This window comes from Gymnoscopelus braueri (genome assembly GCF_963280865.1).
Source record: "Gymnoscopelus braueri genome assembly, chromosome: 24".
Lineage (NCBI taxonomy): Eukaryota > Metazoa > Chordata > Actinopteri > Myctophiformes > Myctophidae > Gymnoscopelus > Gymnoscopelus braueri.
The window spans coordinates 7740583-7756564 of record NC_137626.1 but is presented as its reverse complement, the minus strand read 5'-3'; the positions used below and the strand labels follow the sequence as shown (position 1 = coordinate 7756564).

The following is a 15982-nucleotide window of genomic DNA, read 5'->3' as shown; positions in this document are numbered from 1 at the left end:
ACATTATTGGCTGATGATAACTGGCACAAGGAATTCATAATCAGACTTTGAAGATAACAGAGAGAGAGTTTGAATGGCAGACATCCCTTCAGAATTACGTGCAAGACCGGGTATCATGCATCCTGCGCAGCGTGCCCATAGAGTTATGATATATTGTGTGCCACGCTTAACCGTCCGACCACAAGGAAATAAACAAAACCCCCTTAAATAAAAAACGAACGTTCACTAAATCTACAAAGTAACTACAGTAGTTGCTAAAGCTGTCAAATACTAGTAGGGAAGTAAAAAGGAAAATATTTGCAAGAGATATACTGTAGTGGAGTAGAAATATAAACTACCTCAAGATTTTACTCAAGTACAGTACTTGAGTCAATGCACTTTCCACCACTGACTACATTTCCTAATAAGCAGATGGGGGTAGACTAGCCAAAAACTGTACTCAAGTAAAGTTACGAATCCAAATAAGTATTTCAGTAAGTGTCTAGTAGAAAGGATCAGATTTAATGTTTAAATAATGAGAGCAGAATTAATGTAATAAAAATAAACAAAATATGAATGTGTAACTGCATGTCCAATAGAAATAAACAAAATATTGAATAGCATTATGCAAATTCAAATATGACCTAAACCTAAACCTATCCCTTTAACCACTTTCAACCTGGAGGAGTCACTATGTTGGGCATGTCATTAAAGGCAAAACCTTTCAAAAATAACAAATAGCATATCTATTTCACTCAGTCTGGCCTGTGCCCTGAGATGAGTTTGACACCCCTGATTTAAACCTATATCAACACTTGTTTCATTAGAGAGAAGCTACCATTAATTAAAGTACTTCTGTTTTGTGTGCTCTTATAGGCCAGAGGGTTTGCATTCAGAGAGGAAGTGATGAAAGCTTTGAGAAGTAGGTACTCAGTAGCTTGATGAATATATCAACCTTAGTGTATAATTCTAGAATCCTACAGTATGTGGACACCACAGGTAGGCAGGGTTCACCCCAATACTAAGCTGGTAATTTGTAATAAAACCCAGGAAGTAAGTTTCTGTATTATTTTGGTTAATAGCAACGTATTATAGTTGGGGTTATTATCGTCTTAATTCACAGTAGGATGTGAATGAATTAATGTCACATGCTGCATCATGTTCATCTAAATTCATCTGATTTCATGAATAAAACAGAATACACACTTACACTTCCTCAAGCCTGGTTTCAGCATCTTCTCTCCACCATGTTTGACACTGAGGGTGAAGGAGAGACAAAGTCAGGCCTGTATATTCTACTACTGTCACTAGATAATAGAAACAATGATTGATAACAATGTTCACCATCAAACATTAAACATTGCTATACATCATCACAGTATGATTTCTATACTCTAAACCTACTAGAACACATTTGAGTGGCAGCAGGTCTCTCCATACCTGAGAGCCTCCAGTGGTAGAGCAGAGAGTTGATCAGTGTCTCCTAGGTGATTGTAGTTTAAGTCCAACACTTTGAGATGGGAGTTGGATCTCAGAGCTGAGACCAGATAAGAACAACCTTCCTCTGTGACCAGACAGCCTGACAACCTATAGTGCAACACACACACACACACACACACACACACACACACACACACACACACACACACACACACACACACACACACACACACACACACACACACACACACACACACACACACACACACACACACACAGTTTACATTCATTTCACTCTGAAGTCAGTGTTGTGGAGGGTCTCACAGCACACCACTGCTCCAACTGGTCCACACTTTGCACAAATATTGCTTAGTGGTCATTGGGATTGCTGCTTTATGCACTGTTAATGTATTTTGTAAACACGTTGTTACATATACATTTTTATTGTTTTTTTTGCCCCACATTTTGGCCAGTAGGCGGCCTGTTGCACCACATTTGGTTACATATTTAATTATGTTAATTAGTTGTAGGCTATACCTGATGTAATGACAGCTATCAAATACAACTCACTGATGTCATTCAGAGGGTGACACTGATTACATCCCACATGTTCTTCTAATGGTTTTGATTGTCTGTCAGTGTTTATGTCATTCATAAAATCACTCTGCAAGTGATCCACACAAGTTCTCTGTTGTCCCAAATGTGTGTACCATTTGTCATTTAATATCATGTAGGCAAGGTTACTGAGCACAATCATTTTCCAATATTGGACTAATTTATTCCCAACTTCTTCCCAACCATTGAACGTTTTTATTGTGGGAAATGAAGAGGGAATAACTCACAACTTTGTTTATTCTCCTCTATCTAGCCTATAACTCATTCATTCAAACCAATGTTACATGTCCATGCACACATCATTTGTTTTCCTTATTAAATGAAAACACCACCCTGGATTCACAACACATTCCCTAATTACCTTTTCCTTTTCAGAATTAAAACTACATTGCTGCCTACATGTATACAAATACATGATCAATACAAATTACAGTCAAAGCTGATGGGGACAGCTGGGAGGAGGCCTGACAGTGTCTGTAGTACAGGGGGGCTTTCACATAGGAAGGGGCCAAACTTTTTTTCTAGTTCAATGAATCAATGGTCCAAACTTGTGAAACTTAACAGTTGTCTTTGCATTCGACAGCTTGACAGATATTATACTATATACTATTGTCTGTGCCCCCCAACACACACACACACACACACACACACACACACCAAAAAAGAAAAGTAATTAGGATAAGCTCCATGTGTAATTAATTGACTAGAATTGTCATCTGTTGAACAGATTCATGAATACTGACCTGAGGGTCTCCAGTGTACAGTCTGGACTCCCCAGTCCAACGCAGAGCCCCTTCACGCCTGAATCGAGTAGATCATTATTGCTTAGATCCATTTCTTTCAAATTAGAGGAGCTGGAGCTGAGAACTGATGACAACTCCTCACAGCATCTCTCTGACAGGTTACAGCTACTCAGCCTGAAGAAACAGTAGTGATTATATCATTGTTTGTATTTTATGTTTCTGTTAAAGTAACATCACATTATACATTAAACATCAATCCACTTTATTGTCACAACACAGTTACAGATAAAAGTTATTAGAAAAAGTTAAAAGTTAAGCAAAGTTAAAGGAGAAATCCGGACATTTTAAGTGTTATCTTTGATGTGTCGTTACTCACCTACCGACGTAGAAAGTGGCGTTGTTTTTTTCCAGTGATTCCCCTGTCGTCATTGTTTCTCTCCCAGAACCTGGCAACTTGGTGTTGCCAGGTAGAGAAACAAGCAACCAGTGTTAAATCGTTCGGCATTAGCGGTAGCCTCTCAGGAACTTTCAGCGCATGTTTGACTATCATGAGACTCTACAATGAGTAGTAGTAGAGAAAAAAATAACTTTGCATCGGTTATAATAGACGAATTTCCCTAAGCCACGCGCTCCCATTATGCAAACGGAGGGGGTTGAAAAAATGACGACAGGGGAATCACTGGAAAAAAACAACGCCACTTTCTACGTCGGTAGGTGAGTAACGACACATCAAAGATAACACTTAAAATGTCCGGATTTCTCCTTTAAGTATTATTTAAAAGAAATTCAGGCTTTCACGTTTGCAGTTCATGTGGTAAAAGATTACAAGTAAAAAATGGAAAATAAAAAGAGCACAAAAAGCCTGAAAATAGCAGCATGTTAAGATCAGTATTCTGTCAAAGAGGTCAGAAATCACATGTAGTGCATTCAATAAAGTGCATGTCAGTGTCATGTCAGCTTCGACTTCTTAAAGGAAGACCAAAAGTCCAGTATATTAGTATTATTTGAAACAAAAAACCTTCATGCATGTAACTTTAAATGTAACTTTAAAAACATTAGTATTTGTATGATTTACTTCTGAGGGTATTAATAAAACCAGTTGAATGGGGGTTATCTCACATTCTGTTCATTTGTTTCTATGTCTGTCTGTCTGTTAGTAAAATAAGTCATGAACAGAAGGCCAGGATTTCAAGGAACTTAGTGGTAAAATTCAGTAGGCTTCAGTCTGAGGAAGGGTGAAAGCCCCAATTGTCACAGCATTACACAGGTGGCATAAATAATTCTATAACTAGAGCCCACAGTGTGTGAGCGTTCTCTTTTGGTTTTCATGTTATATGTTTTCGCTCAGCACCTGCCAAACTTCAGGGGTGGATGTTCATGTCTTTCCTCCTTTTCATATTCAATTTCAGTTGGCTGCCATGACAAGATGATTACAGTTGGGGTCAAATAGCTCAAAGGCCAATGTCACAATCAAAGTCAGACTTACATAATCGGTCAAATCATATCTTGATATTTGCATTGTGCTGGTGGAGAAAGGGTTAAATTTTCTGGGGGGGATCCATGCTTTTAATATCAGCAAGTATATAGGGCTTAAGGGGTTATAGAAAGAAAATATCTGAAAGAAAATATCTGCCACTCTGATTCCTTTTAAACAAATCAAACCTTGGGTGGAGGTATGTGCTAGTGCAGGGGTTCTCAAACTTTCTTATACCACGACCCCATATTTTATGGGATTTTTTTTAACAGACCTTCATTATTTTATATTATATACTATAGCTATTGTCTTTGCCCCCCCCCCCCAACACACACACACACACACACACACACACACACACACACACACACACACACACACACACACACACACACACACACACACACACACACACAGAACACAACAGAAAAAGGACACATTAAATGTATCCAGTTATCAGTTCACGTACAGAGCTCTATTGGAGGCTTTGATCACTGGCAGCAGCCCCAGAAGAGCCTCCTCTGAAGCTTGGTATTTCTTCAGGTCAAACACATCCAGCTCCTTTCCTGTTGACAGCAACATGAAGACCAAAGCTGACCACTGAGCAGGAGAGAGTTCTTTTGTGGAGAGACTTCCTGAGCTCAGGTACCGTTGGATCTCCTCCTCTAGAGAATGATCATTCATCTCATTCAGACAGTGGAACAGATTGATGCTTCTCTCTGGAGAGGGGTTCTCACTGATCTTCACCTTGATGTACTGGACTGTTTCCCAGGTCTGTGACCTACTTCCTGTTTGTCCCAACAGTGTTTTTAAGAGAATATGATTAGTTTCCACTGAGAGGCCCAGCAGGAAACGGAGGAACAAGTCCCAGTGTCCATTAGGACTCTGTAAGGCCTTGTCTACAGCACTCTGGTAGAGGTGATTTATGTCAGGTTTGGGCGGCATGGAGGTTGTTTGTGGTTCTGACAGAAGGTTGACACCAGTGTTGATGAATGAGACAAAGACATGAAGAGCAGCCAGAAACTCCTGAACGCTCAGATGGACAAAGCAGAACACCTTGTCCTGGCGCCACCCACGGTCCATCTCTTTAAACATCTGTGTGAACACTCCTGAGTACACTGCTGCATCTGTGATATTTATGTCACACTCTATCAGGTCTGCTTCATAGAAGATCAGGTTGCCTTTCTCCAGCTGTTTATAAGCCAGTTTTCCCAGAGACAACATGGCCCCCGTCATTCTGTCATGATACTTGTCCTTACTTTGTTTGGACTGAACTAACATGAAGTGAATGTACATCTCGGTCAGGGTCTTTGGCAATTTTAGTTTCTTCACTGTTGTCAACATGTCCTGGACAACTGCAGCAATGATCAAACAGAAGACTGGGATGTGACACATGATGTGGAGGCTTTTTGATGTCTGGATGTGTTTGTAGATTGTACTGGCCTGGTTTTCATCACTGAATTTCTTCATAAAGTACTGCTCCTTCTGGGGGTCAGTGAACCCTCTCACCTCTGTCACCCTGTGAATGTACTCTTTAGGGATCAGAGAGGCTGCTGCAGGTCGTGTGGTTATCCAGATGCGAGCAGAGGGAAGCAGGTTCCCACTAATGAGGTTTGTTAGCAACACGTCCAGTGAGGTTTGCTTTGTGACATCAGTACAGATCTCATTGTTATCAAAGTCTAGAGGAAACCTTGACTCATCTAATCCATCAATGATGAACACAACTTGGGATCCTTGGAAACGGCAGATTTCTTCTTCGTTGGTGGTTACACGAAAAAAGTCATGAATAAGTTCAATCAAGCTGTAATTCTTTTTTTCATTCAGCATCAAATTCAGCTCACGGAAAGTGAATGGAAATATGAAGTGGATATCCTTGTTTGCTTTGTCTTCTGCCCAGTCCAGAGTGTATTTCTGAGTTAAGACTGTTTTACCAATGCCAGCCACTCCCTTTGTCATCACTGTTCTGAATGTCTTTTCTTGTCCAGGTAAAGGTTTAAAGATGTCATTTAATTGGATAGCTTGTTCTTGTCTGGCTGTTTTCCTGGATGCTGTTTCAATCTGTCTGACCTCATGTTCCATATTGACCTGTCCACTCCCTCCCTCTGTGATGTAGAGCTCTGTGTAGATATCATTCAGAAGTTGTTTATGTCCTTCTTTTGTCATCCACTCCAACATACGCTGGAACTTCTCCCACAGAATAGACTTGAGTTGTCCTTGACACACAGGAGCGGGAGTTTCTAAATGATCAACGAACAGAGGATAACAATAAGTGCATGTTATGGTAAATGTAGTCCTCAAATGAGAGGTCTTGGTAATTCTACAGTTAAAGGATCATGTGTCTGCTGCTGTAGTCGCTGAAAAAGCATGTTTTACTGTCAGATTATCAAGATTATTGACTATGTAGCCCAATATTATACATTATACGACAAATAGCGAAAATAGCCAGTCTACAAGCTCATAAAGCGTTGCGTCATGACAGCTCCTGAGCTTGTAGATTGGCTATTTTCATATTTCTTTCAAATAAATGACAAATTTAGAAAATTGGTTGGACACAGGTTGAAAGTTGTTAATTACACACCGGTCACATAATTATGTGGTCTAATTACAATTCTGTTCTGATGAAGACTGTAGACTAACATTAAACAACAGACAAAAACATTAACCACTGCTGGTTACGATGGACTTTTTTACGTGTCGAAGGCAGTTAAATTAAAACTGGCTTCAGCCCCTGAATCGCTAGCCACGGCCATTAAAACATTATTTTTGAAATTCGGGCAGAGCGTCAGGCTAAGTTAAAATACTAACAATAAGCAATAGACAAATAGTAACAGAAAACAACCCGACATACCATGTGCAGAATCACTGTTGTTCACACTTGATGTTGGATCATCATCAACTTTTAGTGGAATGTCTATGACGCGCGCGCACACGCACACACACACACACACACACACACACACACACACACACACACACACACACACACACACACACACACACACACACACACACACGAAGCTGGTTATGTTATGATACAAGTTAATTTAAAAAAAGGAAACACAGATGAAATGTTGTTCCTCATGGAGAAATGTCCTTTTAGCAGACCAGTCTCCATGTGGAGGTCTGAGCACAGTTACAGTCCTCCTAAACATGTCTACAATTCTCAGCATAATGTGATTTTATCAAATAAAACGCACAACAAGCACAAAAGCTGTGTACAATTCATTGAGAGTGCTGATGTTGTTTTTGTTGTCATGGTGAGGTGCCTGTGGTCAAATAAGAAATACTAAACATTGTAACGTGACATGTTCAGTTTTGGCAGCTGAGTAGAGAGGAAAAGATCACTTTCACTTTAGGTTTAAGTCACGTTATGAGATCAACACCAGCTTCATTTTAGGGCGCAACTATATATTATTTTCTTAGCATTTATTCTTAGAAAACGAAAAAAGAACACATACCATATATACACGATGAGTGAAAAAAAAATTTGTGTCCTGAAATGTGGGATACTGATGTATCCTGATGAAAATGTAAAATTCCTGATGAACATCTAACTAACAAAACGTTGACAGCAATAAATAAATAGCGGAGCTTTTTCTACCATGTGCAGACTTCATTTTTCTGTTTGATGAACTGTTGTTTGTCCTGCACCTGCTGCGGGACTTGAGTGGATCATGTGCGTGCACTATGTATCTTTTCATACAGTGAGTGAGACCCTCACTTCATTTAGGCCACGTTTATTTCAGTCAAACAGTCAAACATAGTGATGCCATAGAGGTTGTTTAAGAAGACTTATATGTAAGTGTTTGTGCATGATGCAGACAGACTATCATGTGCAGCATATGGAGAAAATAATATCTGAAGGAGACCGGGCGCGCGCGCGCGTGCGCGTGCGTGCGTGCGTGCGTGCGTGTGTGTGTGTGTGCCACACTGTAGCTTATTCCTTTCCACAATTCTGCTCCTATTATGTATTCATTTAATGGTTATTTGATTGGTTCAGGATTAAAAAGAGTCTTTCATTGTTAAGATGAGAGAATCACACAGCTCACAGCCTGTGAGACATCACTGCTTTGCTGAAATATGCAACACTGTAGCGGTGCAACAGTTAATAAAACGAATCAATGTAATTGATCATTAAAAAAAGATAATCGATATTTGAATAAAATACTAAATTAATGTCATTATAGGTTAAAAGTTTCAAAACATTTTGTTAATTGTGAAAACAGCAGATCAACAAACTCACAAAAGGTCGCGATGCGACGTGTTGGGAGCTTGTAGATCTGCCATTTTCACTATTTTTGCACGATACCATTGTGTGGCGAAGTATAAAGTAATGCTTAGGTGGTTAATCGATTTGCTGATATAACTTTAGCTATATCAACAAATATATTGATAGTTGCAGCTCTACAACAATACTAACTAGTCGTCACAGTCAGCAGAAAAAATTGATGATTGGAGGTTTATTATGAACACACACATATCATGTGTTATGGTTGTTATGCTCATCATATGGATACTATTATCATTGTCATAATGCCAATATTTTATAATTATTATTATGGGAGTCCTGCACTCTGACCTTCATCAGTTATGATATTGATGAAGGTCTGAACGTCTGAACGACCGGAATGTTGTATCTTCATTTAACTATTTATGAAGCATAGCGTTAGTTCATGCAGAGCACAGGAGTCATACACGCATCAGCTGTAATCGGCAGTCAGTCTGCTGATTGTTTACAATCAGCCTAGCTTCCTACTCTCCAACCACAGCTATGCCGGTCATTACCAAAGCAGCCACACTTCTCTACACACCCGAGCTCACACTATTAGCCCATTAAGACCGGGAACGCAGCCGTATCATTTTAGATTTCTGGCTATTAAAAAATAACAGATATACAAGCTCATAGCGCGGCACCGAGTGCCGCGCTACGAGCTTGTAGATCTGCTATTTTTTTGAAAAATCGTGAAAAATTTGTGAAAATCTTTCAATATATATATGTTTTAAAGCAAAAAAAAATTTACTCGGATCTGTGCTTCTGGGGGGGTCCCTGGAACAACATGTTTTGAGATGGGGGTACGTGGCTAAATACATATCATTTTGGGGGTCCTTGACAAAAGTTGGAACTTATATAGCAACATACTGTTAGATAACATTTTTAGATATGCATTTGGCCGCGGACCCCCATCTCATTTTTTTTTGTTCCAGGGACCTTCAGAAGCAAAGATTTGAGTTACAAATGTTTGCCTTAAAAAAATATGTATTATTCAAAGATTTGCACAAATTTTCTAGATTTAAAAAAAAAAAGGAGATTTACAAGCTCATAGCGTGGCACTCGGTGCCACGCTATTAGCTTGTAGATCTGCTATTTTTGAATAGCCCACAAAATCTTGAAATGACACAGATGGGTTCCCGGATTGAATGGGTTAACCGTTTAAACTCCTTTAAATACGCTTCTCCACTCACTAGATCTCTGCTTCACTTGCCACGTCTGCCTCCTCCACCCCAGCCTCCACCTTTTGATCAGAGTGTGCCATAGGCTCAAATACTATTGTGATTGTATGTCTGCTGATTCAAGTCAATCTGTCAATGTATTGCTTAGGCCCGCTCTTGTAAACCTATGGGGGGTTTTGCTTAGTATTCCCTGATTTGCTTAGCATGCTGCTAAAGCAAAATGTAGGGAACATCCCAAGAGCGGAGCCATTAACGCCAAGTTTAACTGTATTCCATTTGTTGCAATAAATGGTACTTTGATGTGAGTGTTCCTGACTGAACTTCTGTAAGGGAAGACAGTGTGCAGGACTCCCCTTTTTTTCTCTTCTCAAGTGCATAACTCCTACTCACCTGTCCATTTCAATATGTGTGCAAAAGGACTTTTTCTACTAAATTATTATTATTATAAATTAATTGGAGGTTCAACTCCAGACCAAGTCACATCACAAACTGCACAAATAAAGTTCTCACACTCACCTTCAGTATTCTCCACAGGCTCAGACCCATGTGAATAAAACCTCTTCTTTATACGACCTGAGATGAAATTCAAACAGTGATATTAGGTTTCATGTGAATGCAATCATGTGCATGTATACACACACACACACACACACACACACACACACACACACACACACACACACACACACACACACACACACACACACACACACACACACACACACACACACACACACACACACACACACACTTAAAATATTCCCAGCAAGCACAATAACGTCATGATGACGTTATGATGGCGCCCGGTCATCACCCCGGTGACGTTCAGGACTAGGCCAGATCACAGCCCATATGGGGATGATCTTTACGTCATTTACAGGACGTCATCACCGGGACATCCTATGGACATTTGGACAGCAATTTTGGGTGATGAGAAATGTGTTTAGATGACGTCCTGGAAGTGACGTTTTTGTGGTCAGGATACATTTTGGTTGAAATCAGGTGATATTCTGGGCCAGATCTGACTTGTCTTGGTTTGACTTGATCTAGCCCCAATCGAGACGTCACTGATTGGTCCGGGTCCTGACTGTGCTTGCTGGGTTGGACATTGCATGTAGCTGTAACATTGTAAGCATGTTGTATGTTATGTGTAACTTAAAATCTGTAGAGACATGATAGAGTTAATCTCTTATCTTAATTATCATAATGTGTCTAGGGTTCATAAACCTGCTTAAGATGTCAAATTAAATATAGTGATGTCTTTTTGGGCCTGTACTTCAGCCATGTTAAATGTATTCTGTACTCCCAGTCTCTCTGTCTATGCAAGCCAAGGTCAAACTAAGCTGCAGGCTTTCTGTGGCTATCTATTGTTTTGAGAACACGGTATCTAGATGTTCTTTTCTACAGCTCCCTTCCTTCAGTGTCACCAAATCATCACTGACCAGTGACAGGTCAGAGCCGGTGTCAATGTGTTGACCCAGACATGGGGACGCTGTTTGTCCAAAGATAAACTGTCACACCATCATCATCATCTTCATCATCTACCATCATCATCCTCATCTGACGACGACGTAATCATCCCTCTCATCCAATCCGAGAAGTCCACCTTCGCCCGGAAACTCATCTATGTCACATCCTATGATGTCATATGTTTATGTTACTGGACGCTGTTAAAGTCCAGTGCTTTCTCTGTCCAACTACAGAGAGACGCCGACCGATGATGCCTCCCATACCTGTGACACTGTAACCTTCCTATTCTCTCTGTCTGAATACAAGATTTTTCATTATACCCATGGCTGCCTGTTCTGAGTCTGGTTTTTCCTTTGTCGCCGCTTTATGAAAGTATCTGGTACTTTGTGTGGGTCATAGGGAAAAACAACTCTATTAAGACACTGTGGTATCTGAACAGTGTGCAAGTCAAAACATATAAAGAAATGATTAAAGTAAGAGTAATAATAATGTGACAGACACAGTCTAACTGTATGCATTTTGGCCTACTCAAGTGACCTTTTGTTTACTCAGATCCTGGCTAGCTCTGCTATTCAGGGACTGGGGTGACATCTCCATTGTTTAGCTAAATCAGGTAGAGAGACAGTAGTCTACCATTTGTTTGGCCAACAGGTGGGGGAGGCTATCACTGACCCCCATCCCACATGCATTCTAATGTTAGCTACCTACAGTGTATAAAGAGGTGACTGTAAAATTAGTTAGTAGGTCTGTCTCACACGACGTGAGGCTGTGTGGAGTCAGGGCTCTGCCCTGGCTCTCTGGATTCTATGATGCTGTACTTGAATGATGAATAAATGAACATGGAGAACTTGGAAACCCTGACGTCTGTCTGCTTCTCTTCCTCTTCATTATTACCACCAACGGGCCTGATAACACGCAGTTTATGCCTCAAATACACGACATATTTGGCGGGCCAGCTCCATCGTTGTGCATACTTTTGCGAGTGTGTGCTTCGATTAAAGAACCTGTGTATTTTGAGGTGGCCGCAGTAGCGGGCCTGTGAGGAGGATCAGATCCATGGATGTACGTCTTCCTACGGCGTGGAGGACCACCACGGAGCTACCATGGAGGCGTCAGAGCAACCTATGATGAAGGACCTCACGACGGCGACGCTGTGATGACTACCGCTCATGACCAGATCTCAGATGGCTACTCCACTAACTACTCTTCTCTGCGGTGCGCTTGGCTGTGGAGACGGCGGGGCGGAAAACTTTCTGTGTCGAAGTTGTCCGTGGGGGGAGGGTTTGTGTGAGCAGCGGCTGTCTTTTGGCTGGAAGACAATGGAACCATCTGGACCTGCGCTCGGCTTTTCTGCTGGGTGTGTGGACATTGAGCTAGAGACGACAACAGCAGCATTATCGGAGGGAACACTGAACATTCAGGACGAGAGGTTGTATTTTAGTGATAAAAGTGGTTTAAACTACGGAGCGTTATTTTTGTTGCCGTGCGTAAAAGTGTGAAGTGAGGACTTTGTTTCACTTTCTGGTCTCTGGAGTTTAATGTGGAGTTTTTTATTTTCGTTGAGATTGATGATGATCGATGAAGTGTGTGTGAGGGCGATTCCCTTATATTTTTATGTGTAACATTTTATCCTAGAGTTTAAAGATAACAGAAAGGCCTGCACACTGATTAGAAGGGGAAATGATGCGACTGAGATTGATAATGAGCGGCGAAGGGGGCTCCCATTTGTGGTAAGAGCGACGGCAGGCAGAAGGAGAGATCGATGCGCTGAAGTGCATGTTGATGTATTTTCTCTGTGAATAAGATTTTCTGAGTTGTTTTATTTTTTAAGCTTGTTTTATCGGGAGATAAGTTCCAGTTTTGCCGTTATCGTCAGACGAGCGTCATGTGATCCATGACTACGCAGTGATTTAAGCCGACACGTTTCTAAATACCGATATTCTTTCTTATTTTGTTAAGCAGTTTGTCTATTTTATTTTTAAATTTGATGTAAACCACTGTATGGCTATTGTGTAATTTCTATTCCTGTATCTAAGTTGTTCTGTCTCATGTGTTGTTTGTGTTGAATCTGCTGAATGTCCTTTTGTTAAACTTCCAGTCGTTGATCATGGGGGGTGTAAGTTGGAGAATGTTGTTTTTTGGTGTTTTCTCTTGCAAACTGTTTATTCAATATACCTGGTTGCGAAAGAAAGTTAAATTATTTCGTGGGGGGAAGTTGTGTGGTATCTGAACAGTGTGCAAGTCAAAACATATAAAGAAATGATTAAAGTAAGAGTAATAATAATGTGACAGACACAGTCTAACTGTATGCATTTTGGCCTACTCAAGTGACCTTTTGTTTACTCAGATCCTGGCTAGCTCTGCTATTCAGGGACTGGGGTGACATCTCCATTGTTTAGCTAAATCAGGTAGAGAGACAGTAGTCTACCATTTGTTTGGCCAACAGGTGGGGGGGGCTATCACTGACCCCCATCCCACATGCATTCTAATGTTAGCTACCTACAGTGTATAAAGAGGTGACTGTAAAATTAGTTAGTAGGTCTGTCTCACACGACGTGAGGCTGTGTGGAGTCAGGGCTCTGCCCTGGCTCTCTGGATTCTATGATGCTGTACTTGAATGATGAATAAATGAACATGGAGAACTTGGAAACCCTGACGTCTGTCTGCTTCTCTTCCTCTTCATTATTACCACCAACGGGCCTGATAACACGCAGTTTATGCCTCAAATACACGACAACACTTACCACGATATTTCACACCCAGCATCAAACCCACTGCAAGGACGAAAGCAACAATAATGCCTCCAACAATCCTTCCCACAGGTGTCTGTTTCACAGGTTCAGGTTCTTAGGAGACAAAATAAACTTTGCTTTCAATTCAAGAATAATAAATACAAATTCAGCATTTTGTTGACAATGCAATTTGTTTAAATAATGGGGGAGATTATTTTAAACACACTCAGGGAAGTACAATGAAATAGTAGAGTAGAATTCAGACTTGCAGCTGGTTGTCCTGTATTTTTTTTTGTAGGTCTAACTCTGACAGCTGATCAGAGTGAGTGAGCCTGACTAAAAAGCTAGTACGTTAGCCACAAGATGTGGCTTAATGTGTTTTAACATAGCTTAGTTTTGGGATAATTTTAGAAAGAAGGATGATGACAAACTTGTAAATTTCACAAAGCTCTGATCTCTCTCTCTAAATGTAAACTACATACCTTTGTAAAACACGTTGGCAGTGGCATCACTCTGCTCCACACTGAACATGTTCTTCATTTCACAAAATAATTCTTTAACTTTCTTCCCTTCCTCATCGTTGGTGATATTAGACTTTTCAGAGTTCTGTCCAGAGTCAGACACCATCCATTCCCCTTCATCTTTCTTCCAGCGATAGGTGACCGGACCTGAATCTTTGATCATGTCCCCGTAACAGACGAGTACACATCTGGTAGAGTTAGATTCACAAGGTTTCTTGATAGCCAGCTTTGGCTTTGGGACTTTCTCTGTTGGGAAGAAAGAGTGAACATAGTTCAGAATTACTGGTGATGTTGTCTCCAGACTGCAGTTAGAACATTATGCTGAGAAAAACACATGTTGGCTGTGAGATCTTCTGAAGGTAACGGTTACGGTGCAGATAAATGCTTCCCATTCATTTTCTATGGAAGCAGTGTAAACAAAAAAACATAACTTGTCTTGTTTGCAGTATAAAATGTAATGAAAAACTATATTAGACGAAAGGATGCATTTCAATTCAAAGGATTGTGGGATTGAAGGCAGAGCAGAGCAGGTGAGGAGAGGAGAGGAGAGCATCAAAAAGTTTACATTATCTCAAATTTATGCAAAAATGACACTAATTTCGCTGGAAAGCAGCCAATCAGATTGTTGAATGAGACAGGCTAGCAACTGTTTCTTCAGAGTGACAGAAAGGAGACAAAGCTTATTATTCACAGATGGATAAACAGCAGCTGAAGACAATAACATAACATGACATAACATGTTTCATTTAAGTGTTTATGTGTGAAGTGGTGGAAAGTAATTAAGTACATTTCTTAAGTACTGTACTTAAAGATATGTTTCACTCTCAAACATGTTTGGGGTCATTTTAACGTCTACTCAGGCTTTTGTATGCACCCCAGACAGTTTTTAAGTTGCTTGATTCAGTGTAGCTATATTCAAGTTAGCAGACACGCCCTCTTTCCTATATAAACCGATTGTAACTTCAAACTCCATTTTAACCATGATAGATTATTTGAAAAAACACTCTGGTAACTGATATTGTCTGTCTAATATGTGAAGGGGCTGTGTTTTCTCAATTACGAAAGAAATTGTAAAGAATAAATGAAAACAACAAAAATAAAGGTGGGGTAAGTGATATTTTTTGGTTAAAACAAAAGGGTTTTTGTTTAAAGGTTAAATAACGATATATTCTGATAGTAAGCATTGTATAGAGTGTTTGTTCAGTAACAGGGGTCTCCCTGTCTCTCCAGCTCTTAAATAAACAGAAAATAAATGTTCAGGTGGGTTGCCAATTTCAGCCAATCAGGTGAAGTACCCATCCTCGCTTCATATCTATAGTTTTCCAGTTCCAATTTTGTCTGTGTCATTACTTTGTGTCATTACTTCCACTTTCACTTGTTTAATCTGTATCCGTGTGAGTTCTCTCTCCTGATTGGATAAAATTGGTATCCCGACCTGAACATGCATTTTCTGTTTAATAAAGACCTGGAGATACAGGGAGACCCCGGTTACTGAACAAATACTGTATAGCAATGAGTATGAGCTCAGCATATTGAGCTAATTAACACTTTTTAACA

The 15982-nt window shown here is 40.2% G+C and overlaps 1 protein-coding gene across 2 annotated transcripts in view; it reads right to left on the bottom strand.

The window, feature by feature from the left end:
- Window positions 1-15982, bottom strand: part of LOC308080416 (NACHT, LRR and PYD domains-containing protein 3-like) — a 42130-nt gene that overhangs the window by 5447 nt on the left and 20701 nt on the right. For both annotated transcript variants that reach the window (XM_080422262.1, XM_080422263.1), the window contains exons 3-10: window positions 14387-14671; window positions 13917-14018; window positions 10219-10275; window positions 7100-7162; window positions 4721-6488; window positions 2778-2951; window positions 1420-1566; window positions 1190-1236 (exon numbers count right to left, since the gene is read on the bottom strand). In XM_080422262.1, coding sequence (XP_080278388.1) covers window positions 1190-1236; window positions 1420-1566; window positions 2778-2951; window positions 4721-6488; window positions 7100-7162; window positions 10219-10275; window positions 13917-14018; window positions 14387-14671 — 2643 coding nt within the window. The remainder of the gene's footprint in view (window positions 1-1189; window positions 1237-1419; window positions 1567-2777; window positions 2952-4720; window positions 6489-7099; window positions 7163-10218; window positions 10276-13916; window positions 14019-14386; window positions 14672-15982) is intronic.